The 19,731-nt window shown below is 37.0% G+C and overlaps 1 protein-coding gene and 1 long non-coding RNA gene across 3 annotated transcripts; both read right to left on the minus strand.

The window, feature by feature from the left end:
- Positions 1-2,364: 2,364 nt before the first annotated feature.
- LOC102705301 lies at positions 2,365-3,624 on the minus strand. Its single transcript, XM_015843178.2, has 4 exons — positions 3,137-3,624; positions 2,973-3,054; positions 2,473-2,564; positions 2,365-2,394 (listed from the first exon to the last, which is right to left on the minus strand). Exons 1-4 carry the CDS (start codon positions 3,278-3,280, stop codon positions 2,365-2,367), a joined length of 348 nt encoding a protein of 115 aa, XP_015698664.2. The 5' UTR covers positions 3,281-3,624.
- Positions 3,625-7,934: 4,310 nt separating this feature from the next.
- Positions 7,935-18,988, minus strand: LOC102722822. Of its 2 annotated transcripts, none has more exons than XR_005812967.1 (18): positions 18,482-18,988; positions 17,733-17,823; positions 17,583-17,640; positions 16,678-16,744; positions 16,382-16,474; positions 15,009-15,140; positions 14,829-14,917; positions 13,523-13,628; positions 12,734-12,808; positions 12,535-12,659; positions 11,988-12,041; positions 11,469-11,555; positions 10,721-10,772; positions 10,360-10,570; positions 10,202-10,287; positions 8,774-8,793; positions 8,598-8,695; positions 7,935-8,119 (listed from the first exon to the last, which is right to left on the minus strand). It is a non-coding gene; the product is annotated as an uncharacterized LOC102722822 (long non-coding RNA). The 2 variants fall into 2 exon arrangements; XR_005812966.1 differs by having other exon boundaries at positions 11,469-11,902.
- Between the last annotated feature and the right edge of the window lie 743 nt (positions 18,989-19,731).

The following is a 19,731-nucleotide window of genomic DNA, read 5'->3' on the forward strand; positions in this document are numbered from 1 at the left end:
CCAGATATATTTATAATGTTTGCATCTAATCCAAAATGAAATGATATTACTAAATCAGTACAACAAAGAGAGAATGAAACTAATAGAGCACATATAATTGTATGAGTGTATAAAATGAAACTAAATGATTTACTACAGGATTTAAAAATAGCTGAAATATTTAAACCAAAAATAGCTCTATCGCATAAAATAGAATTCCACAAATAATAAGACTTACCAAATGCGCACATAATAAGGTGGTTATAAAAGGATGAGAACATATTTTTCGGTGCAGCGTTACAAGATTCAACATAGGACATATTTGAATATAACAAACAACTACTGAGAATATAACAAGCATGCACTAAAACTGTAATATATGTACAAAGTGTTTATTCTAATATGTCAAAAAGGGCCAAATACTTCTTTAGTCAATATTATTGGAAAAAAGATGAAGTAAAATAATATTTGGAGTCAGCACATCTGTGATAAACATGTGGGCCAATCGCACAACAAAAGATGGGAGTTGATTTATTTTGGGGAATATTGTTGAACTCTAGAAGTTGTTTTATTTCATTAAATAGATTTTAGATACTAGAGATGGACAAATAACAGCTTTCAAAAACAAAAATAAATTAGAAGTACCATGGATAGAGATTCTAGAAAATATAAGAAGAAAAGAAATACAAGCATTTTATACAAAGAAAAGTATCCAGATTTCAACTTAATTATTATGATAGATTATATAAAGGACAGATCTATACTATCACCAACATGTTCAGATCTTTTTACGCTCAGCTTAAAATGATAGTATTGATTTTTCCCTTGTATCCCCAGAAATGTCATTAGGAAAATAGTATAAAAAAGTAGTGTATGGGAAATTGAGGTTGTTGAGCACTAAATATAAAAGAAGCCCCTATACGAAATGGCACAAAGTATCCTTATTAGATGGAGTAATAGGACTCGACATATTTTAATACATTAAGTTAAAGGTAGAGAATATAAGAACTATGAGTAAACTCTTGGATTTCTTAGTAGACAAATTATGAAATGTCCTATCGTAATTAATCGTAAACCTTGTGAAAACAAGGGAACATTAACGCGAGATATTATTCAATTTAAAATTTATAATTCTACTATCATACAACATGTCCAAACAAATTACATGCAGCAAGGAACAGTGGAGTGCAGCTTCTAGCAAACTCAAGAGAAGAGAATAAAAGTATATTATAAACTATTAGTGATACCTTTTTCAAATTTGAATGTAGAGCATCTACCCTTCTCTCTGTATCATAATTCCCTTGAGGTGAGTTGCCAAAAATAACAAGGTAAGATTCATCAAACTCTCAAGAAAAATAGTACAGGTTGAATAACAAGACTGACTTTACTGATTCACAAAGTAACAAACATAGTAAATAGCTCATTTGCTTCTTCCTACATCAACCCATGATCTGTCACTTACATGCATGCCAAGCTACAACAAATATTTTGAGCAGAGCATGAGTATGGCATGGATTGTGTAGTTTTTGGAATTAAGAATTCTCATTGTTCTAGAATGCAATAATGTCAGATAGTTTTTTATTCATCTTGCTCCCACATTAACCCTGTAAAAGAGGAACACTAACATCATCTTTAATAATCATTTCAATTGGATCTTCATAGCATTTATTCAAAGTTTGTATACAGCAGGGTAAAAAGATTGATAAATCTTGATTCTAAGAAACTATGATCAAAATGTAGGAGTAATTAACTCCGACCTAGACAAAGTGAATTTGCATTTGGATCAGAAAACACAACTACATACTTCATAAAAGGTGTGCATTTTGACCAGCAAACATAAGACATTAGTGAAGGAAATGCACCTGAGCTGGTTTTCCTGGTATATGAACCTCGTAGCAAGAGGCCCTGGATGAAGTCTTCAGACTCTATAGCAAACAATTCTACAAATAATTTCCAGTAATTAGTTCTATACATAAGAAAAGTATCTGTGCCAAAAGAATAATATTCAATATGAACAATTTCAGGAGGAAATGGTATCCCATCACACTTGGCATCCTTGAAGACACCCAGAAAAAAACGGCCAATTCGTCATGCAAAAACATCCACGGTTCTTTGGCTGGTCTTGGTTGCTTTAATAGTTGCAAATTTACAAGACGAAAAGTATAAGTACATTAACATCCGTTATTTAAGAACTTAAGAACGTTTGAAGGTTGGATGTGGATGCCACTAAAAAAACCATGCCTTCTGCATATCCTGGAACGCCGAAACAACAGAACCAAATTAGCACATCAATAAATTAGCACCAAATACAGCAAAAGAAATGCATCATTCAAAACAAGGATTTACCTCATCAATAAATTCCCATTTTTCTTTCTTAAGCTGTAATCATTCAATGTCACCATCATCATACACAACCTGTGTGTATAAAAAATGTAGGTAGACAGATAAAACTGAGCCTCACAAAACAAACTCTACAACAGGTACTGTTTGAACGGCAAAAAGGCACATGTCAGAGTTCATTCCGAATACGCAACTTGTGCTTTTTTGAAGAAACATCAAATGATTTGACAACACCTTTATAGAACCTAAAGAGAAAGAAGCAGATTTAGAACAGACAAACAGCACACTACCAACAAACCACATGTTATAGCAAAAAAAAGTGGGAGACCAGGATAGATAAATATAGGTGTGAAATTCAATCCAGAAGGAATAATTGGCATACATATACCATTAAACAAAAGGTTGAATGAGCAACCAAAACGCAGATTCAGAAACATTGGAAGAAAGTAATGAATAATGCAGCTGAACCATTGTCTGCAATAAAATGTCCCATGTCAATCTAGATCAAGGACTTTATTTTGAAAATAAGACTCAAAAATATGAAAATATCAGCATACCAGTAAAGCAATGGTACTGAAGACAGAAGAGCCTCCAAAAACAATCTTAACAAACTCCTACATTTAAGAAACATATATAATGGTTATAGCACTTACTTTTTGTCATCAGGCCACCATACTTTGATTCTGAGCCAATAAGACTTCCATCTAGAATTGTGTTCTTCTTGGGCTGGGGAGTCTGATGAAAAGCAGGGAAAAAGCTTTACCAATTGAAACAGAAATCAGGTTGCAACACGGCTAGTCAGCAATTAAGTATGCACCTCTTCAGCTTCTTGTACATGCTTCCTTTTTGAACTCGCACTGTCACCTGGCTGACCATTGTTTTTTCCCGTCTTGATTGAAGACTTGGGGGACACGATGTCCTGCAGTATCTTATGATAAAAGTCATTGTGGCCAATCATCATCGTAGAATGCACAAATATTTCAATACAAACCCATCAGATACATACCAAATGCCAAATGTTGGACTCTCACAGTAATAAGAAAATAGTTGGTGGCAGGTTACCAAAACCAATTGGGAACTTGTAGAACTTTGTTAAACTGAAGTCATCAAACAATGTCAACATGTCATAGTTTTGAAGAACATAAAATGCTTTGAGGTTCCACTATTTCTAAATAACACTGCTCCCAGAAACCTTAGAACAGTGAGTCACACGGATATAAAACTATGACTGCATAAAGCAGAAATCCACACTTTAGCTAGTAATACTCATGCATGACCTATGTCCAAAGCAAAATCTCAAGTCATCTATTGAGGTCACAAAGAAACTACCTTTAAACTGAGAACCTCATCAGTGCCGTCATCAGGTGAGGTATCTTCCTGCGCTTTCGAATTTTCCTTCTGCTACTTCTTAGAAGATTCCCCCTCACCAGTCTTGTTTTACGAAATCCAAAAAAAATAGAGATGCAATCTTTGACCTTGTTTTGCCCATGGAAACTCAAAAAGATAGTGCAACTACAAGTGCAGGTCAAATAGTGATTCTATAGGTTACTATAAAATAAATCGATTAACTAAAGAGTTTCCATGTAAATCACAAAGAGTGAGCTAAACAGAAGTGAAACACTTATTCAGTGGCCATTAAAGAGTAACAAAATATAATATTGTTCTTGTAATTAGTCATGCAATCCAAGAGACAGTTGTTCCAACGACTCTTAAATTAGATCATCTCTAAGTTGTACTAAAGAGGGATACATTTCCTGTTGGACTTCAATATAACTCTACAGACATGGCAAATTTACCTGATGATATGTTGCAGAAATCCATTTATGCGTTCTTGCTTCATACCAGTCTCTTTGACATGCAGATTGGAAAAGTCGTAAATTAGAATGCCAGGAGGTTAATTGAAACCATGCATATATTAGGCATTTCAACTAATTAAGTATATTGCTGATAGAGAATTGAAAATTATTTTGGATCGCTCGCTGGAACTGTAATGCATTAGCAGTCGCAAATGATAGTTTACATACAGAAATGCCTACCGCGATGAGTAATAGCATAAAAAACAACCTTGGCACAGCTACCGCGATGGGTCACGGCCATCATCATAGTCATGACCGAGCCATCGCTCAACCTCCTACTCCCCTCCCATAGCCTCCCAGCCTTAGCTTGGTTGCCCCGCACACCCGATGGTCCTGTGCAGATCGGCCACAAGGTGGCATGAAGCGTTAGATGTAGAGGGAGAGGAGGGAGAGGAGGGGAGCCCAGCGATGGAAAAGGAGAGAGAAGAGGGAAATGACCGCCACATTACCACAAAACTACTACATGCCTACAATCATTGTTACAATTGCAGGATTAGAGCTGAGAAATTATTAGTACCTTCTAACAAGATCCCCAAGAAGAACTGAAACTTGGAGCCCATCTATATTTCTCCACGAAACCTCATATCATTGTTTCCCATGAACTTTTCTCTGCTTTACAATTGCAGATACAAGCCTTGGTATTGGAATCTGGAAATTAGATAATTAGACTTAGAGAAAGGTACATGGAAAATGTTTGCTTCAGACGAAGCAAAGCTTTTACATCACTCAACAAGGGCTTTATTCTTACTGCTGATGATGCAGAGAGAAGGTCTGAAAACCTCCGAAGTTATCTCAGCAATCTTGGGAAGTATATATTGATCTGGAGACATATACAAGAAAATAAGTCTGGGCATTCCGTATCTATCGCTAGAATATATGATACTACTCCCCTTCGTATTGCATAAAGCCGATCAAAATAGTTGAGGATTTCATAAATACCTATTTACCCTGGGCTCCAATCAAAATATTCGTCACATACTTGTTGAAGCTGTGGGCGAAAAAAATAGATGTTGTCCACGTACCCCAAGGAGATAGAAGAAACAAATCTTCGGCACAAAACCATCTAGCAACTGTCTATTATCATTTCCCCATGAATTAAGCAAAAGTGACAAGACAAAAAAAAGGCGAGCGTATACTGAAAAGCAAAGCATCATTTCAACAATTGGGCACATGGCTATCTGAGATAAATAAAACAAATGGTGAAGTAGTTTTCCACGAAATCTTTTACCTCTGCATATGTTCTGAATTAGGCGAGTGACATTTTGGCTCCATATATGCATTTATTTATTACATCACGAGTCTTGGGTCATCCCAACCTCTGTAAAACAAGGGCAGTACATAAATGATAATTTCTAATCCTGTCCATGACATGTTTTCAACTGAGCTAACTAAAATAATTTTAGCAAAAACCACAGGAGATTTTTTTACCAAAGGAACTTGCTTTGGGGCACATGTCATCCACCTTGTTTACAATATTCCCCCCCCCCCTACATTTTCTTGCTAGAGAGTGTTGGGCACAAATCGTACAGAGTAATTGATGGCACTTACAGAATTCCAAGCCTTCCTATCCCAGAAGCAGGAAGAGATCATATCGACTAAGAGATACATTTAATCCCACTGATGGTCCTTGTGCCACAATCAATTCGATCAAAAACACCAGGTATGAATTGATGTCCTGTTGGACAACACAAAGATGTGACATGAACAATGTCAACTGAAAAGTAAAGGATTTCATATCTTTCATGCACATCTAGAGTAAAAACCTGCAGCTTGTTAGCAAAGCGCCTCCCATATGGTGTTCTTGTAACCTGGCATTTGTTCTTCTTCACCTCATGAATGTCAGGCACCTAACAAATTTCCACAGTAGAAGTTTATAGGGAAATCACTTCTGGATTATAATTTGTTCTACATTAAAAACTGGGCAAAATATAAACTTTCACATATTTTCACAAGATATACACTAAGATGATCGAGGTAAATGAGTGCTCACCGGCAGCATGGTGGGGTCGAGCACACGGTGGATGGAAGTGGGGTCGCCACCGGAGTCGACGACGAGGTGTGCCAGCTCCTTGACTAGGGCCGGCGGCCACATCACCATCCTACCCACCTCAACCGCATCGCAGCCCTGCACAAGAACCTTCCTTGCGCCCCTCCAAGTCACTCCTTCATTGTTACTAGGAAAAAAACAATGGCAATTCATGCATATCTAATTCTACTAACCATGTGTGCATGCACTTACAAAACACCTATTAATCAGCAAGAAGGTTTCAGCACGTATAGGTCTAGGTCATCCTCAAATTCTGTGAAAGATGCATATATCACTTTATTTTCACTATAACATTGGTGAGCAAGTGAGGTCCAACTCACAGTTAGATATGCAGTGAGAAATGAAAATTACTATCATCAAATATAGATTAAACTACCTGCTACAAATAGTATTAGGCAAAGTACACAGGAACATGAAAAACATTATCATAGTGCTCACATAAATGATCATATATCTAACCTGGATTATCAATCCATGGGACCTTCCATTTTCCCTTGTAGTTAGGGGGATAAACCTTTCTTATACATCCCTACTGTTACATGCTTTTACCATAGAGAATACATAATTGTGCAAATATAGACAATAATATGACTTTGGCTGCCAATTAAGTATTATATTTCCACAAGGGGCTCCTAACAGTACCTTGCAAGTATTATAAATATCTGCTGTTAAGTCAAGGAACCAAAGTTTATACCAACCAGAGCAAAGGCCAAAACTGGTGATTTAGGAAAACAGAAAAGAAAGTTAAGAATACAATTGAGAAGAATATGAAGCCCACGTGAGACCAGCTATGTTCTTCCATGGCAATATTAAAGCCCATATAAATGAAGCTGAAAAGCAAATTCAGGAATTGTTTGTTAAGAGCAAAGAGAATGTTTTTTTTTGCATTACTCAAATAAAGCTACTGTGCTTACACAAATGTTTCCGCTAGAGATGACAGTAAGTCAAAGAAGGCAGAAATGAAGCGCTGCGAGTTGTTTGAGATATTGGAATATGTATAGTGCTTCATAACCTGAGAAAAAAAATAGTAAGTATGATTCCAAAAAACTTAGTGGTGGTGCAAATATGCTTTCTCTGTAATACACTAATTTGCAATGTTGCATATTGTGCATGTGAATAGTATAGAAACAATTCCTGACAAGCCAAGTCCTTATGCTAACATATACCTAGAATTGATACAAAACTTTTTAAGGAAAAAATACAGAAAAAGGATACTGAGAAGTATAGAAGTGTCCTCACCAGAAGCATGGGAAGAGAACAAAAAGGCAGCACTCCAAGTTTTGATGACTGAAACAGTTAAACACCCAGCAGGCTTAGCACTGGCAACATAAATCAATCATGACAAAGTTTGTCAACTGAAAACAGGTAGCATGATGTTACCTGTCAATATCCAGTCCAGCATATTTAAATAGGTATAGAGTGGTCAAAGTTTCACAAGATCTAATAGTAAAATCAATCACAGTAAAACAAGCAATGGGGAAATGGGTATATAATAGTACATAAATGTTGCAGTTAGCATTATTGAAAGAAAAAAATGATGCAATTTACACAAAGCTACTATAAGGAGGATCCAAACGACTGATGACACAACTGACATTAAAAGCCATAAGAAGGATTGCAACAAGTATTCAAAACAAACAGTTCAAAACATGACTACAAGGAGAAAAAGAATAATAGAATTCAGATTCTACCATGTTTTCTTTGTTGCTATTATCTAAGAGAACTTTTCTTGTGAAATTATTTAAAAGGAGAAAGATTATGAATCATTTTATGAAGATATGATTCAATGCACACAGATCACTACTAAGTACTAAGTCTTTCATGTTTTGCAAACAGAGTTTTCAACATAGAACCTAGGATAAGGATATAAGAGCAGAGATAAATCCAACTCCAACACCTGTAATAAGACATATGGAATGGTTACATAAGCCAACTGATTGACAATGACTTAAAAACTACTAGATCAATGCCAACTAGTAATGGAGAATATATTGCTGTCCATAAACTTTCAACCCTGAATTAGAGTAGATAATTATTTTTCGCATCTACGGTATAAAACTAAATTGAGGTATTTGATCGTCAGAATGTAGCTCCTCAAATGGGAGAACTTTTATGACTGAGCTTGCTAGAGCATTGAACCAACATGCTAATATGAAAATGATGAATATTCATGTAATGCCCAACAGTTATTATTGTACATTGCTGCACTGTTAGGTAGCATACAAATATTTACAGCATTATTCATACCAATTCTAGTCAAATAGTTCTGTTATTGCTCTGCATTATATGATGTTAATTAGCTTGTCTTATAAAGAAGGCAATGACAATGTCAAATGTCCTTTAGATTTACTTGAGAATTTTGAGCAGTGGCGTACCTGATGGCATTGAGCCAACAAAGGTCTCAAGGAACTAGGAAACCATCATAAAGAAATTCTCCCCAGATGTTGCTTCACTACTGACTGATGACATTGTCCTGAAGAAATGAATACATATAAGAAAGAAATGCATATGTTCAATGACCTCTCCACAAGTGTCATCGAAAGAGGCAGACCTATAAAGAGAAATCGCCATCTGCACTCTCAAGATAAGAAGACACACAAGTTAGTCATGTATACAAGCAAGTACTCACAACCATTGCATGCACTCGAGAAGTAAAAACCAACCACATCGTTTAAAACAAATTCTAAAATATCCAATGCGTACAAGTTAACATCGTTGCCCAGCTCCTGCGTAATAATTTCAGGAGTTGCATCATTAGTACAGATTCCCAACATCCACATGGCCACTCATCTTCCCACAATTTTTAACATGCCACATTTAAAACAAGGAACATCTTTAAATGAAAATAGATTGTCTAAGAACAACACTATCAAAGTACGTAAAAATAAATAGCAATGGGTGCATGAAATAGTTTCAGTATGTTGCATGAAATATGCAGTAACTTTATCACCACAAACAGGTAATAACGATTGGTTTCCAAGTTCAATACAAACACAACCAAAACTACGGTAGGGAGCCACTAGGAAGCAAAACAATGTTATGAGTTTAGCACATTTTTTATCAGTTACCTACACATGAGGATTTATTATCCAAGAAAGTTGAATCTTTCCAGATAAAATTTGCTTTTAGGTTAATTAAAATTCATTGAGCATTGCAACCAGGTTACCATATCAAAATTAATTCAATTACATTAACAACCATTATTCACTCTAGCAGTGGGGCTCCATGCATATTATGGTAAGCCTCACTAATAGCTACAATATAGACATCAACACTACTAAGAAATGAAGATGATGCATGTCTTTCAAGAATGAGAAAAATAATTTTAAAACCTCTTGAAGCAACAGAGACAACCTCTGCTTTATTGACTTCCTACATCCTAATTAAAATTTTCTTTTTGTAATATCATAATGCGATAGCAAAGTTCAATGGAAAATTATGTTCACAACAGTGTATTAGTTGGAAGTGAGGGCTAAGAATATTTTAAGTCTCCTTGTTAGTTAGGCATGCTTTCTTATAGATGTATTACATGTTTTAGGATTAGGATAGGTTCCCCTGATATAGAGTTTTGCTCTTATTGGTAAAGTCAATGAATACAATCCTAAAAAGTGAACATCTATGCGATTTCATTCGTAAAAGATTAAGGCATCTCATACAAAGTTCTCGGTTCCCAGTTTATGTCAATATATCCTAATCTACTTACAACCAATCAACCATGCAACGTAGTATCCAAATATGAACAATAAATATACATGCCAAAGAATGAGATATGTGGAAACACAAAACACCTGGAATATTGATAACACAGTGACAGGATCGATTGCAGATATAAGCGCACCGAACATGAGACACTCAACAAATGGAAGTTTGCACATTGGAAATGCCAGCCCACCAAGATAGTTGCAGTATGATAGATGTTGACTAGTAAGATACCATACTTCAAACAAAATTAGAACGAAAGGGATTTTGAAATTCTTACACAAGAACTCCTATTACAACAGAAGCAATAAAGGTCCCAAGGATGGCAAAAGTTACAATGGCCCCAAAATTTGCAAAGAATGGTTTCTGTAAAAAAACAAATTATTTCAAGGAAAGAAGTTTAGATAATTTAAATTATTGCCATCATGAGGTACTTACCGGGGATAAGCTGAATCCTGATTGGGTACATTGAAGTCAAGGAATCCATACTCAGATATTATGAAGCAGCATTTAAGAGAGGTAGTAAACAATCAAAGTACATAACAACATGAGGAATTATGAGTTGTGAATTAGAAAAGTAAAAGGATATAATATTATAGGAGGCAATAAAAACAAGAAGAAAAATTTGTCATGGAAGTTGAACCACATCCTGCACATTGAAGGAAATAAAATAGGATCAACGGATAACATACTCACGTCATGCATAAGATCCTGATAACTACAAACATGAAATAGATATGAAATAACTCAATCTTGCATAACATGTGCTCCATCCAGCAAAATATCATTTGACACAAACCTAGTATTGGTCTCTATATTTGAAATATTAGCAAGCCCACAACCAACTAGACCTGTGACAGAATCATAAAGTTCTGTAGTTAAAACAATGTCCACAGTGTGCATGAGCAAAATGAAGTTGGTATTATGAATCCGGTATAAAGGAAGTCATATGATTACTAAGAATATACAAAACAATTAGAGAACTCAGTTTAATTTCATGTTGAAATTTTTACTCATGTAGCTGCGCTGGATTTGCAACAGTACACCTTCTATGCAAACAAAACATGGACTGTAGTTGTTCACCTTGATCAACGGATAACTACTACTAATCAAGACATGTAAATCAAGCATGTATCCGCAAAATTGGTTTGTTATAAAGAACAACTGGTTTCATCCATATTTTATTTATGATTACAATATTGACTTTCAGAGTAACATAAACGCGAGATAAATAAGAAATTCCAACAAACTTGCATTTAAATCCATTTCTCAGACTTGAAACCTGCATGGGTCACTGAAATGCATAGGTATATGCCACATTGCCACTTCTCCATGCCATGTGGGAACAAGGTAAAACAGAAAGCATGGAACTAGTTCCTACCCCCAAATGAACTATCTAAAAAATCAAGCAAAAAAATCTTACAACACCATGTACATTTGAGGGGGAGAGGTCCTTAAATAGTAATAATAATAATATACACAGAAGCATGTGAGAAAAATTACTAGCAAATGTGGCAATCGAAAGCTAATCAGTCAATAAAACAGACCTTGTGTTTCCATCGACCCCTGTAATCTGGGTTCGGTATCATCTAGGTTTTCCATACACCGTCGTCGTCATCATTCCATGACTCAGGCTGATTTAATATATAGAAAAAGAAAATACATGCCATCCTGTGTTATTTTTATTACACATCATAGAGCCATTAAAGTCATAGTGGATTCAATGTTGCTAATAGAAGATAGGAAATGTTTCTAATGAAAAAAGCTTTAATAGGTAAGATGGAACATTTGTCTGCACTCGGTTGTTCTCATAATATAAAGAACATATGATTCCATCGAAATAATGTTAATTAATGCATTTCAATAAATTAATATGCCAGTGAAATTCTTGAATATTAGAAGTTGGATTTGTAGGACAGTTCTAAGTACAACACTTATTGTCCTTTGGATCAGGAATGTGTTTTGGAATAGAGTCATGGCCCTGGAAAATCCACATGAAAGATTACTCGACAGGTTAGGTTTATATTATCAATGTACTAGTAACTAGCTAATATGAAATTGCAGACCTCTAGTTTAACTTCATCAGGATCTTCAATATATTCCACATCCTAGTCTTTTGGCTGCAAGAAAAGGCAATTATAAGAGAAGCTTTTATTGAAATTTCTCAGGATAGCATTTCTTTGAGTTCAGCAATATGTAGGTTTAGTGGCATAGAAATGGTACCATGGATTGCATTTGGCAGTAATTTCAATCTTGATCTCTAGATTACTGATATGTAAAAGAAATCAACAGTCCAAGCTAGTATTAGGATTGTAGCTATGCGATCATTATAACAGTCAAATAGAGAATTCTGTTTAGTTCTTCCATGTAAACATATCTTGGTGACCTGCACAACTCTACCAGTTGCCGCAAGCAGTAACTGCATCCATGTCACCTCATACATCCATCGATCCTTCCATAGCTTTCATATATTAGTCTGTCCTATCTTTTTACAGTAGAAAAATAAACATAGAAGTACTGGAACAAATGGTGCCATTTTCCCTAAATAACATGTAATAGAATAGCCCAGAAAATGTGTATAAAAACAAAAAAAAAAAGAAGATGGTAACCAACCTCTTGCATGGATCCTAACTTTATATATTGAGGTGAGAAATCAACTGCAATAAGAGCTGGCTCTCAAAGTTTGATAGCAGCATGTAGAACATTCAGATGCCCCCACTTTGGCTGCCTTAATATACCTGAAAATAGCAATTCATGGATCTCAGCTAGCATGTCTTTACAATTCAAATAAACCAAAAGACGCAAATATAACCTTTAAATAGAATGTCATCCTCTGTCCATTGTGGGTTATAAAAGTGCCCATACTTCTCCATTACAATGCCATACTCTGTCCATTACAAAATATAAGCTTTTCTAGAAATTCAAATTTGTAAGAAAACTAGCATATTGCCTGCAAGAGTGCACATTGCAGCAGGTGTTTAATTAAAGAAAATTATCATTAACCTGTTATTACCACCATTTTCTACATATATTATCTCTCAATTGCTGCATATGTTTGTTACTAAACATGTGGGCCCTTTAGTCCCACATTGTCCTTTTTTTCTTCTTACAATATAAATAGTTGGTGCGGTGATTGACATCTGGGCCCACACTATCCTTTCAACTTTTCAAAAGAAAATAGAGAATGAGAAAAAGATCACCAGAACACACAAAAATCTCTCTCAATAAGAGACATTATCCAGAACACTTGTTTGATCACCCATTTTTTCAATTATGTATTGTAAAATTATTAAATATATAATTATATCGTCGAGTCTGCTATCTTTGTGGCTATTATTGTACAATTTTGTGAGCAGGGTTGGATGAGTAGAATGAGGGAAATTATTTTTTACTACCAAAAAAATACATCTTTATGTGACAAATCTAAATACTTTATGTATGCTAGTGATCGAAGTTTTACAATGTTGGCTGTATGTTCTATGAAAAGTGAAAAAAGGATTATTGATGTATGGAAACCAAAATGCAAAATGTTAGCAAAGGAATTAACCAGACATGAAAACAAAAGAAAAATATGGCTTTAAGTCATCAAGAAAAATCTTACCATATAATAATTCTGTAAGCTTCCACTTCTCCGGTAGAAACGAGCGACAACAAAAGCACTATCTTTGGCTGGCCTGTGAGGTAATGCTCCTCCCCAGTCAGCATACCTATCACCATTGGCACACTATGTTATGCTCAAAACAAAAAAAAATTGCAGAGTATGAGTGTACTTTGAGAGCTATATATTATTAAGCATATAGCAAAATAAAATCTACACAAAACAGTAAAGGGTTTGAGAATAGCAATATTTATCAGGTAATACAGCAAAACAAAAACTAAAAAAAGCATAACCTAATGGTAATTCGTACCTCCTAGAATTAGACAAACATGAGGAAGTGTTTATCTACGAGTGAATACTGTCACTATAACTAGCTTGTCATATTATCCATCATGTGGTAACGTCTAGGGATGGAATACAGAGCTTTTCAAAAGTGCACACAATGCAATGTTAATTAATCATAAATCATTAGTATGTAACTCAAACTGTTTCAAAACATCATAACAGATAATTACAATTTTTCTCCAGCGGAACTTTTTTTTTCTTGAACATGTGGGAGAGCTATGTAGTGCGTACCATTTCATTAAGCAAGAGAGAGAAAAACAGCAAGGGGGGCAGAAAACCCCCACCCCTACACATACAAGCCTTACAATTACAAAAGACTCAAAACGATCTCCTTACTCAGTAAGGGTTAGCGACCTAATAAGCAACTCATGGAGCTTTGAAACTCCAGTCAACCACCAAAGGTCACTTTCATTTACCACTGTTTCGGTTACACAGCCATCACACTAGGACTTATGCTAGTAAACATGAAAGTGTTCCTACATTTCCAAATTTCCAAGCCACGAGTACAATAAGCAAGTTGACCCTTTTTAATCCCTTTCAATGCCTTTCATTTCACAGCCTTTGACCACCAGCTAGAGAAGCAGTTTATGTCTTGGCTTCGTGATATAGGTCAGACCCAACTTTTGAAGGATTAATGACAAAACGCTTGAAGGATTAATGTTGGCCAGCATATTTTTTTACGACAAAGCCCAAAACTAATTCTCTTATTCAGATCTGCATATGGATTATGTAGACACATGTTGTAGTGTCTTTTGGTAAGTACAGATATTAGAGAATAATATTTTCTGAACGGAAAACTTGATGGGTCATAAGGTCTAACACTGGTTTAAATTCATGGAGTCAAGAATTTGCTATGTTTATCCTAATTCAGAATAAAACACCATATCATCCCCAGTTTCAAAATTTTCATAGTACAAGATGGAGTAAAACTAGATCTGATGGAATCCAGGAAGGAACCACATACCATCCATCCCAATCTTCAGTCCATATTGTTGGACTATTGTAAGAATTTGGCTTGAAACCATCACAATAAAATGCATTGCATGTATCGATCTGCCAAAAAAGGTGAATAAGTACAAACACCTACTTCATATGATTAGCAACACAATATTAATAAGAATCAAAAGATTATGAGGTCACCTACAATTTTTTCTGGAGCATCCACATTACCCAAGGAATGCCAGTGTCAAGCCCAATTGCCATCTGAGTAGCCCATAGCATATATCTCTTCCCTGCTTGCCCAAAATTTCCTAGAATATTCCCATACGTTTTCCATCTGTCAAACATTATCCACAGAAATGGACAAGATAAGTCCTATGCCCATTTTCATTTTGACTTTTGGACATCTATGGTACAATTAACAAAAGCGTAAATGATTATCAGTAGTTATATAAGAATGTCACATATACTCATCTTTTGGTTTTGGAATGCACAAATCAGGTGGTGGTTGCTTAAGTGACAAGGTAACATAGGAGACCTAAAAAAGGGGAGAAAAACAGGGTGCATATGGTATTGTGGTTCTATTATTGACCAATTGGTCATGGTGACACATGTACACTGGAGGCTAATCCCATTTTTCTTTTTGCATCAACTCGTCTACGAATCCCCCAGGCAAACCCCACATCAGATGGATAGAGGACCTTTCATGTAGAACTACATGAACTGGTGGTTTGTAGCCAACAATTGTCCCTCTAAAAATTCACTAAATAAAGACAACTTGCATGCCTTCAACAATGTATGCCACAGTTTTCCCTTCATAAGAATGGAATGAAGTATTCAAATCATGCATATCACGTAATTATATTACAAGTCTAATATCGTCCGATATTGCAGTTTTGCAATACATAGATACAAAACAGTGGCTGAGAAAATATTGTAGCATCCTGTAAAACCAGATGCTGTTGGACATAATATTTTAGCTTCTAATTACGTAACATATCTAAAAGATAATGCTTTTCTTATTCCTTAGAATTATATGATTATTAGCCAAACAGTCTACTTAACATTTATATGAGAATTGCTGCATGTCAAGGCTAGGTCTAGAGATATTTCATTGAGTACCAAACTAGTAATTTAATGTCAGTCTAACAGTCTACTTATACATTTATATGAGAATTGCTGCATGTAAGGCTAGGTCTAGAGATATTTCAGTGAGTACCAAACTAGTAATTTAATATCAGTGTAGAAATAGCATGACTGAAGTATCAAATTAATGTAGACAGAACACAAGACTACATTGTTTCCATTACCAATGAATACAATTCACTGCACCATCCAGCGTAATACATTAATTGGGTCACGAGCACTTAAGTTGACAGTTTGCCATCTGAATTCCAGCTAAAACAATATTGATTATAATCTCAAGGATTTGTCTCTTGAGAAGGTATCACCTATATTTAGCAAGGCAATATAGAGCATATTCTCTGGAAAAGGCAAAAGTAGCCAAGTTTCATATCCATGGAAAAATGTTCAACAACTGACTAACTGGGAAATAACATTTGAGAATGGATTAAAGACCTGCTGTAATATAATGGGACCACCTTGCCAAGAACAAAGTTTCTCCTCTTTCATCAAAGTGACAACTTTTGTCACAAAAGTCTGCATTTCAGCCTGTAAACATTTAGAAGATTTAGTGGTTAGAATATGGTGTTTGCACATGCCCCTTGAAAGAACATTACGTGTTATGTTTCCGTACGGAGTTTTTTTTTTTTACTGTCAGATTTGGTGTTAAAATCTTGAAGAGTTCGCAGAACATAAATTTATTATCAGATGACAGTAATATGATCTATAGAGGACATGTGTCATTGTTTTACCTTGAATGGCTCATTGTCAGTTCAGAACTCTATGCCAGGGATGTCATGTAACCAAACAGGGAAACCACTGCAGAAATGGGCAACAAAACAAAGATAGGTAAAAGAAAAAGAAAAATTATCCTGTAAGAATTCTCATAGGAGAACCATAAGTACATAGGACTGTGTAATTTTAAATTTAGAGCAAAATACAATGGAAATAAACAGAAAAGTTGAATTGTGAGAAGAGAAAACACACGTCTGAAGTAATAACGAACAGCCTAGAGTACATAATGGGAGAAATATGTGGCTCTCAAAGTGTTTGGACTAGCTTTATTCATGAGAGTGCTGGTTTTTTTATGCTGGCCTATATGAGAACAAATTAATAGAGTAAATTAGTCATAGAGCTCCTAGAATTAATCTCCTTTTCTTGAGCAGCACTATATTACAGGACAAAAATTATTAAAACATAAAATGGCCAATGAAATGTGCACGACAATATTACAGCATCCCCTCTCAAAGGTTTAAGGAAAAGACAAAAACAGAAAGTGAAAGAACGAAAGAAACATCATAATAGGTAATAATGAATGGAGCTAGACACACAAAATGAAGGTTCCTGTCAATGGCCAACCATTACTGAATGAAGTACACAGTAGTTATGGTGAAGATATGTTCAAGCTAAAAAGGCGATATTGTTATATTCTCTTTAGTTAATCCAGTGAGTACATGCACAAGCTAAAAAGGATTATCCCTGTTTAACAAGGATTGCAAGCTTTCTAATATGTGTGCATGCAACTTCTAAAGAATCGATCATTTTTTGTCTGACACAAATTTAAGGTAGAACGTGGAGTAAAATGCCAAGATATAAACAAACCCGAAGTTCCATTCTGCACAAGCATATGAGCCGATACAAAGAAAAAGAAATAGACCTTCGGCAGCAACCAGCTTCGCAAATTTCACCAGATCAAATCTTTCTTCAATGTAATACTGGGCAACATGTACGTGAACAAACATAAGTTAACACTCAAGGACCAAATGAGCCAATAGAAATGAATAACTGAATAACTATGTTACCTTACCTTTAGCTGGCTCATGCCTATTCCAAAAGACATAGGTCTCAATTACATCTGCGCCACCCTCCTTGCACTTTGCAATTACACTAGGCCACATCTGAAATAATTGACATGTCAATTAAGTGATTCCTAAAACAAGGAGTAGGATGCAGAAATCACCAACTTCTGACTAAATCTTGTAGTGAGTAAAATGGAAAAAAAAAAAGGAGGAGCAGATGCTTGAACAAAAAAAACTGCTGTAAGAAAAATATGAAAAAAAAGTCAACCAGTAGATATTTACTTAATGATAAATCGTACGCTCAAGCCCAAACAACTAGCACGCAACGTATTGCAGTATCCCGAAACCCCACGGTTTCCACACCTAAAATACGGGCCGCACAAGACGACCAACTAAAAATCTATAAAATACACATTGAAAGGAGAAATTATCAACAATTCGCACCAACAAAAGGCCTACAATTCCAAGAAGAACAAAAATCAGCCCCAGTTCCTCCAACAAGACCATTTCAATTTCCATGATCCACTGAGCGGCTACCAACTGCAGAATCCCAGTTGTCCCACAGTCCAGGAGAGCACACGCAGGTGACACTCGCATCCACCTCCACTCCACCCAACCCAGGTCGATCGCCGCCGACCATACGCACCCCCCCCCCCCCAACCACGGATTCCGGGGCACAATGCCCAAACCAACAACCAACCACAGAAGAGGCCAGGGGAGAAGAGGGGCTGAGGGGGCGTGGCATGGACGGCCTCACCTCGGGTGTGGCACGGGGTAGTGCAGCCCAGCGGAGACGAGCATCCTGCGCTTGCCCCCGATGAGCACCGCGTGGTGATCGTACGTCACGTTGAACGGCTTGAAGAAGTTCCCGCCGCCGTCACTCCTCCCCACGACCACCTGCCTGCACCCCCTCCCCCGCCGCGGCGGCGGAGCAGGAGCAGGAGCAGCCGAGAAGGAAAAGATGACATTGACGTGACCTCCACGCGCCATTGTCGCTGCAACCACAGATGTGCCAGTATTCTCCGCACCTCCTCCATGGCATATGCACGATGAGGAAGTCGAGAGGACCGGAGAGGAGGAGAGCCACGAGGGGATAGGGTTGCTTGCACGCCTTGGCTTCTTTATCCATCTCCGTCCCCAGCCGCCGCAGATCCGTGCTCTGGCCGCGCCGCCGCTCCTCCCGGCGAGGTACGCCGCCACCCGAGCTCCGCCTCGGCCGTGCCGCTGCCGGATCCCCGCCAAGAGAGAGAGGGGAGAGGAGAGAGGCAATGGGATTAGGCGATCGGATTGAGGATTAGAGAGCAGTGAATGTGCCTGGCAGGCTAGCTGTACGCTCGCGATCGCAACGGTAACTTTTCGACCTTGGGCTGCAAGGCACGTGTTGGTGGGCCTTTTTGGACAGCCCACGCTTGCACAGTATCGAATTTTTTTAATTTTTAATTTTATTTATTTAATTATTCACCATCTTAATTTTGCGAATCAAAAAATCACAGGAATAGTCTCCTCCCGCCCTCCTAGAGGACGGAATGCTGACGTGGCACACAGCGGGGCGCCGGGGAGGGACGACCATTAGTGTCGCGGCTCGAAATTTTGCACTAAACTCCCTTCCGCCCTTACGGAGGGCGGGAAGGGGGTAAGCGCAAAATTTTGGGGGCCGGCCGACGCGCCCGTGGGGGAGAGGGAAGGGGCCTGGCTATTTTGCAGGCGACCCCTTCCGCCCTCCGTAAGGTGGTTTATTCGGCGGCCTATATAAGGCCACTAGCCCCCTTTCCCCTCCTCATTTCCCCTCCCCACTTCACTCACTCAGAGTTGAGGGGAGGGCTCTGAAGCGGCGAAGCCCTGCTGAAATTTTTCGGTGGACTACAGTAAGTTTTCAAAATATTTGTTTTGTTCAATAAATGTTGTTTATTTAGCAATTGTATTATTTTGTTAGAACAAAATTCATTTAGAGTGTATAATTAAGATATTTATGTAGTACATAATTACTGTTATGAATGTATAATTTAG

This window comes from Oryza brachyantha, chromosome 12 (assembly GCF_000231095.2).
Source record: "Oryza brachyantha chromosome 12, ObraRS2, whole genome shotgun sequence".
In the NCBI taxonomy this organism is placed as follows: domain Eukaryota; kingdom Viridiplantae; phylum Streptophyta; class Magnoliopsida; order Poales; family Poaceae; genus Oryza; species Oryza brachyantha.